At 40.4% G+C, this 7,807-nt stretch overlaps 1 protein-coding gene across 1 annotated transcript; it reads right to left on the minus strand.

The window, feature by feature from the left end:
• Positions 1-1,758: 1,758 nt before the first annotated feature.
• Positions 1,759-7,241, minus strand: LOC113202580 (histone acetyltransferase p300). Its single transcript, XM_026416877.2, has 4 exons — positions 6,791-7,241; positions 6,147-6,456; positions 5,765-6,064; positions 1,759-5,640 (listed from the first exon to the last, which is right to left on the minus strand). The coding sequence occupies exons 1-4, from the start codon at positions 6,826-6,828 to the stop codon at positions 5,311-5,313; spliced, it is 978 nt and encodes a 325-aa protein (XP_026272662.1). The 5' UTR covers positions 6,829-7,241; the 3' UTR covers positions 1,759-5,310.
• Positions 7,242-7,807: the final 566 nt, after the last annotated feature.

The following is a 7,807-nucleotide window of genomic DNA, read 5'->3' on the forward strand; positions in this document are numbered from 1 at the left end:
AATATACAAAGGCTATAGCCTTTGTGTTTTTAGCGAAAATTGATGGGTCCGGATTTCGACGGAAAAGTAGTCGAACCGACAGAGGTGAACCAAGGAACCACAAAACCACTTTTGTTTTAGCCAGAAACCACCCCTGCCCACAGAAACTTGCGTTTTAAGTGGAGGTCTTTTGAATCTGGCGGGCAGCGTACGATGGGCTGCCTACCTCGCAGGAGAACAAGTCCAGGAAAAACAGGCGTAACTCACTTGAAATGGACCGGCGGCGCGAAATCTCAACGGAGAGATTGAAATGGGGTGCTGTCGGACCAATCCCAACCATTTCGAAGGATTTTCAATTTTTTTTCATTTTTGGCAAAATTTACAAAGGCTATAAATTGATGGGTCCGGATTTCGATGGAGGAGTATTCGAATCGACAAAGAACCAAGGCACCACAAAAAACATCAAAAACCACCCTTTGATGCACACGAAAGGAAGCTCCCCATAGTGTCTGTACAGAAACAAATTGGACCAGCGTTGGCCGTTACTGTCATGTCAACTCACCTATTCTTTTGGGTAAAATGACTCCATAGACTTCTCTTGGTCATATGTCGAGAACATTTCTGGGCCGAGTTCCTGCAATCATATTAAACGGTACTTTTAGCGCTCATCTTCTATTAATTACATATAATTAATAAGCATAAAGTACGAAGGGGCAGCTGCAAATTATCTGCAACGCACATTGATTGATTGGGGGATTACGCAAATAGTACCACTCGGTTTGCACCCCAAACAGAAAGTAATAAAGTTTTCTGTTCCACGAGAATAATATAGAGTAAAATATATGATATGTGATAAAACACTGGCAGTTCACCCATTTGCGTACGTGACCTACAACAGCTAGTATTTAACATACGGCATGGATTGGAGGAATGTCCCCATTCAACAACTTTTCAACAAAGCTGACAGTGAGCCAAGTTATTTACATCACGGGCATCATTTACTCGGCCTCAAAAAATAACTTACAACTTAATTGTGCGTGTAAAAATTGAGCACAGGAGCACACTACTAACCTCCTACAACAATAACCGGAATGGAACAATTCAATATTCCGGACCGGAAACAATCAAGCACTATACCTTGCGATTAATGTCGAAAAGCGGCGATGTCCACTCTAAAATTCTGGTTAAAATCCAATGTAGGTATTATCGGTATTTGCCAGAAACGCCGATCGTGACTCCCTTGAGAAAGGGCCTTTTCTCAAGGTGACTCCGATTTCCAATGTTTGTTTACGTTTCCATAAAGGCGCGGGAAAGCGGGGTAGGGAGGAGGAGAGGGGTAGGGTTGGGGACGCGGGGACGTAGGCAATCCGCCTCGCTTGTCCAGGATGTGATCCTTTGGGGATGCTTCCCGTCCCGTGCATCGTTGTGTGGCTCCAGGCGGCAACGCCAGGGAAGTGCCATGTGACAATAGTGAAATGATCGGAATAATAAACTGTTATTGGCGATTTGCTATTAATAATATTTATATTTGGCGACTTTTAAGAAATATGCACCAGCCCAGGTACACGGTTGGAGCCGAACCGTATTTGTCGTGGGAGTGTCATCGGCGTGCTCGGGAGGTCCCCAATAATGACGTCCCCGGTATCGGGGCGCCCCCCACAGGATCATGTATTCCATGCTACTAGAATATTTAGTGGGCCATTTCTATGTCAATTAGGATTCCGTCCCAGGAGTGTCAGTGAGATGGTATTGCACTAAAAACACATTTGAAATACACTATTTTCAAAGGATTTTTGAATCTCATTTAATTCTACACCACTCATTGAATTTCCCAAGAACCAGTTAGTTGGCAAACAAAGTTTGCACTAGACAATGATAATGATAATTCAGTTCCATGCACCTATGGACAAGATAGTCACAACAGAAAGTTCAAGCTATTATGAAGAAACTGCTCACCAAGATGGACAAATTCTGAGGACAATAGACATGTCCCAATTATACTGATTATAATAGGGTAGAAAAGAACTAAAAGTGATAAGAGTTTAAGTGATCATTCTAAATACTGCAGTACACATATTCCTACGGTATTCACACACACAAATTATACAAGTACGATTCTTCATGGGAATTACGTATTACAACACAATATTTTTCATATACATAAGATTACATCATTTTATAAGATTTCATTTCTTTCTACATCCAAAAGGAGTAAGAAAAGTTGTACTCAACATCTGGTAAAGCTATAAGAAAGATATTTGTAGGGTGGTAAGCATAAAATACAAACTCCTTTAAATTTGTATTGACATGATTTTTGTCTAAGGTAGGTAATGTAATTATCAGCAACTTATCAGCGCTTTATCAGATATGCTAGTGAAAAATTCTCAATGCCATTGATGAAAATCCATTCGGTGTGCTCCCTGGTTATTGTATGAATTGATTCATACAGCAGTTGAGGATTTTATTGATGAAATATAAGATGCTTCCACGAGCAATTACCAAGTGCTTATCAGGGACGACAATGAGTAGATTCTGATATGCGTTATTACTGAAATCAAGTGTATTATAATCACATAGAGGGGTCATCACATGTGGCCCTGATGCCAACGTAGATTTGTTGGTTTTCAAAAGGGAGAACTTAATTAGTAAATATGTAATTATATTTGTCTAAAAGATTTTAATTTTATAAAGGACTTTAACTCCCTTTACATTTCATAAGCAAACCAGCTGCCAAGGTAATTTATTAATTTTATTTTTCAATGCTCCTTTTTTGAACCAAGTCAAAGAAGTTTAGGTTTACAATTGAACAATAAACACAAGGGCATTAAATGATAACCCAGGACACCAAATATGTGTCGGTGAAAATTCACTCACTGAATTAAATTTTATCACAAAACTATGTTAAAGAGAAAATTACTTCTGTGCATTATTGATGGCAGGTTAAAGCTCTGATCAGCTGATTATGGTCCCACCACCCAAAATTATGGCACATAATTGAATTTACTGCAATTTTTAACGCATCAGATGAAAATTAATAAAATCTGATGATAAACATATAACACATCTTATATCACATTAGGAAGATCAACTAACTAGTTAGCTTACCTCATATTAGTTCTAATAGACAATATACTTTGGTTTAATGGTAACAAATTTTAAATAAATTGTATTAATGTGCTTTCATTCTCAATAAAACTTCAAACTAAATTCATAAGTTAAAGAGATTCTGATCAAAAGCCTTGAGACAAGAATTCAGACAACACACCCACATGCAGGGCATGGACACACATTTTCATGCAAATACACACATTAAAGGACCAGACAAACATTTTGCAAACAATAAACTTCACAATTTTCCTATTCATCTGCATAATTATGGTGGAGTAAGTTTTTGTTAACACCAGCAGAGCAAGTTAAACATTAGTATTCAGGGTGTCGCATCGACCCTGTATTATTGTTTGTTTAAACTGTGTTGAATGCAGGAGTGTGGGTAGTAGGCAAGCCCGCCCGCATGCCTGCATGCAGTACAGTACAGTACATAGAGGTAGTATGGGGCCAATGGGACACACTATACAACTCAGATTGAGATGTTAAACATTGCATTACTGTCAGACAATAAAAATAAATAGGGGGGAGCATAACACAAAATTTGCATCTAGACAAGAGACCTTAAAGATCATAACTCCAAAGAAAAAGTTCAGATCACAAATAAAAAACACAAAGACACACAGATTTCAATCTCAAACAGAGTTACACTGCTAAAACATTTTCTAGTCCATAAATAATGTCCTAGTTGCTTTCAGATAATAAAGCACTTACAATAATTTCTTAAATCTAATAAAAAAAATTAAAAATCTGCGCTGATCAATCATGATAAATAAAGATATGTTCAAAGTTGCTAAGTGCATAAATAAAAACAATTTTTCCTAAGCAAATTAAAAACCTTGACTACAATCCACGCACACATCATAAACAACTTGAACCGTTATAAATTGGTATTAAAATTGGGGAGATAATAAATTTCAATAAAGCTCAACAAAAAGTATATAAATAAATCTAAAGACACTACACAGCCACAAGTCTAGTCAGATCATAAGCCTATAATTATGAGATAGGTTTATATGCAACCACCTACATAATTGTGGAGGCTACTAGTGACATTGAAGGTACTTCACATAGAAATAAGCAGATTAAATTACTTCTTACTTTACATTTCCTAGATTGTCATAGATGGCAGATGACAGACTGCAAATATGAAATTTACCACACATGATAAGGGTGATTGAAATATTCAAACTACCTTTCACAACATGATTCTAAAGTATACAAAACTGCAATCCCAACTATGGATGCATGCAAGATAATCATGTCCATCAGTCCTTTGTTTAATCACATATTCACAAATTCTCAATGGAGGACATAGTATGCCACCAAACCTACAATGTGGAAAGAAGTCAGACATTCATTAATATTTAACACATATAGCATGAAAGAAATCAATCATGAAGATGTGTTCACAGTCTTCAAAGTGAGTCATAAGTTAAAGGACCCACTACAGTTAGCAATTTACAAAGCCAGTTTTGCCAACAGTACTTTGACTACAGCATTTAGCTACAAGATTCAAGTCAAAGACTTTCCACAGAGGTAAGATACACTGGTTGAACTCTTATGGTTTTTCATTCAACATCTAAGATACTTTATAATACTTTATGAAGGTGAATATGAGGAGCATCAGCTGTAAATCTGATGACTCAAAACAATACCAAGTTTCTAGAACAGAAAAGTATACTACACACTACAAGTCAGGCCAAAGCTTTTAGACCTTATCTGACATATGTATTGTACTGGTAATGTATCTCTTGACTAAATGATGTGAAATACTCACACAAATAAATAATGTTGAAGATGCATGTGCAGAAGTGCAACAATCATATATCTAATATAGAAATAAACATGGCACTCAGAATCGAGAGTATAACTAAACACTCATGAATGATACAATTGTATGATAGTGATGAAGGGAGGGTATAACATCCATCATAAATAGATTTGAGAAAGGTCACATATGTTCTCAGATCACATAAGATTTCTTTACAAGAAAATTTTGTTATTTTATGACTGATTTAAACCCAAATAAAGCATAAGATAAAGAAGTCAATTACCAGCAACAAACTAAATTGTTTTCCACAATTTAAGAGTTACGTAAGTTTTGAAAGAGTGGGTCATAGCCTCTAATTCCATTTTGCATGGAAACGGGTAAAGGCAATAGCACGAATATACATGTGACATGATGGAGATGAAATGATAATGGTTTTTTAAATTTACAAAAACTTAGGCTGCATTAACAAGAGGAGAAGGTTTCCCTTGAGCAGCTGGAGAAGCTACTTTGGCAACAGTAGCATCAGTATTTGACCCTGATGCCTGTTTGACTGGCAGAGGCATGCCCAAAGCTTTCAATCTCTCAAGAGCCTTCTTCCTTTTATTCAAATAAATACACTTCAAGCGACTGCAGACAACACAATCTGGCGTCTTGCACTGCTTCCAGTGACACATGATGCGTCGTGACGAGGAACAGAAAGGAGCACTGCAATTATACCCATCTGTGCACTGTCGCATGTGAGACTGGACTTTCTTCATTACACTGCAGAAAGGAATTGGGCACTGCAAAGACAGAGGCAGGAATTAGTGAAGCAAATCTGGATATCTCATTAGAGTTACAACAATAACAAAATTAAAGTAATTTACAAATCCTCTACTTTTCAAAAATGAACGAGGATATACGTACAGGGAGTTTGGTGGAGGCAGCTCGGTTGCATTTGAAGGCATGAAGCAGCAAAATCAGGTGCTGTTGGATGAGCTTCTTCTTCTGAGGAGCGAGAGTTTTTTGGCCAGGCTTATCTCCTGGGGTAGCTGCTCCTTCTATGAAGGTATCAAGTATAGGATATGAAGACCGTGGTAAAGCTGCAGTCTGAGATATGAGGTCTCCATATCCCATTCTAGGTATTCCAGTGCACTTTTTCACTTTTGCTTGACTTGGGGCTGCTTTGGCCTCCAGTGGGCCGGCTTCAATCCAGGAAGGTGGTTCCTTCAGTAGAAAAATAAACATTTTAGTTTTACTCAAGAGAAGAGGAAGCAGTTTAGAATATATTTAGGAAAATCATATTTACCTTGGTTGGCTCTTCTTCACCAGTAACATCAATCTCCTCCATCTGCGCATCGTTATCTTGACCACTCCCACTATCCGGGTTTGCTCCGAATATTTCAGCGATGGATGGTTCACCTGGTTTTGCATATTTCGACAAGATTTCACTGCTGCGGTGGGCCATTGGGGAGCCTTGTGACGAGAGTTCAGCGGTAGTTTTCACAGCAGCTGTCTTTCCAGGATTGACAGATTTGATGTTTTTGGACTTGTATTTGGACACAATGCCAGATTTCTGAGGCAACAGGGTTTTGACAGCGGCCAGAGTAGGTGAATACCTGAAGAAATGAAACAGAAATGAAGGAAAAGCGAGAAAGTGACACGGGCACTGGGAGAGCAGACATCCTCATTCCATTGTCTGTCAAATGAATGGGCACGGAGTGACAAAGGCTCTCCGGGCCTCGGGACCGCCGCCCAGACGCGCAAAATCAAGTTGGCCGTCGATAAAAGCCAACTCGAGGCTGTTTGAGGGCGCCAAACGAGCCCGGCCCGCACACGGAAGTGCCTTTGGTGGGCGTTGTGCACCTGCCGTGACCCAGTGGCGGCGGCCCGACGGGCCCAGCCCCTCCCAGCAGCCCAGCCCGATGAATGAATGAATGGAATCTCCCTCACCTGGCGGGCACACGCCGAGAACGATCGGACCGCCGCATTTCGACGCCCGTCTTGCCTTCTGGACGTTTGGTTTTCGGAAAGGGTTTTCCGCCTCTTGAGCCTCGAGCCGCCGAACGGAGCTTTGACAGCAACAGCAGCAGCAGCAGCAGCGGCGGCAGCCCTCTCGGCCCGGGACAAAGAAAGTGCAGCCTGGCAGGGCCTGGCAGGAGTGGCGGAGGGGCCTAACCGGATCGATATTCCACTGCTTTCACGCGTCGCTCGTCGCGTTCCGCGGCGTCGCGCTGGGGCTCCGAGCGGCGGAGGCGGGCGCTCCAAGCAGCGCAGCCAAGGCCCACCCCAAATTCACGCTATTTTCCAAGCATTTCAGCAGCGTTTGGACGCGGAATTTTCGGTACCGAAAATAACATTAAAGCAAAACAAACAAATATGCCTGCGGAGAGGTACATTCACTTTCGGTTTGACTCTGTTTCGTTGGGGGACTATGAGAAATACGCAAGGCAAATGACTACGAGTATGAGAAATCTCGCTGTACACAACAACAAACTTCCCGAATGGCTGCGCCACGCTGGCTGCTGATGCTGGATGCTGCTGGATACGGCTCGGCTCGCGAGCAACGCGCGTTCACTGGTTCTATGCTTAATGTTGTACAGCTTTTGTAGCACCCTTTGATATGTCACTCGCTGGTGAAAGGTCAGGAACACAGGTAATGGACCACCGACCGTTATCTGCTCTTTAACTCGATAAGTGATAAACTAAAACCAATTGATTGAATAGACCCTTTACGCATTAGCAAAGTGAGAAACAAGGTGAAGAACAACACCTTAAGGAAACAGTGGCTCTTAATAACCCACACGTTTATGAAAACTTGCATAAAATGTAAACAGTATCAAAATGATGCGACGTACATTTTATTCAAGCGTTTCAGGTACATTAAGGTGATTAAAAGCAACTGTTTATTCCGTTCTTGTGTTTCTTCACCTTTTCTTCACTTCGCTAATCTTGAAAGGGTCTACTAAA

This window comes from Frankliniella occidentalis, unplaced genomic scaffold (genome assembly GCF_000697945.3).
Source record: "Frankliniella occidentalis isolate FOCC.00 unplaced genomic scaffold, Focc_3.1 Scaffold56, whole genome shotgun sequence".
Taxonomy (NCBI): Eukaryota; Metazoa; Arthropoda; class Insecta; order Thysanoptera; family Thripidae; genus Frankliniella; species Frankliniella occidentalis.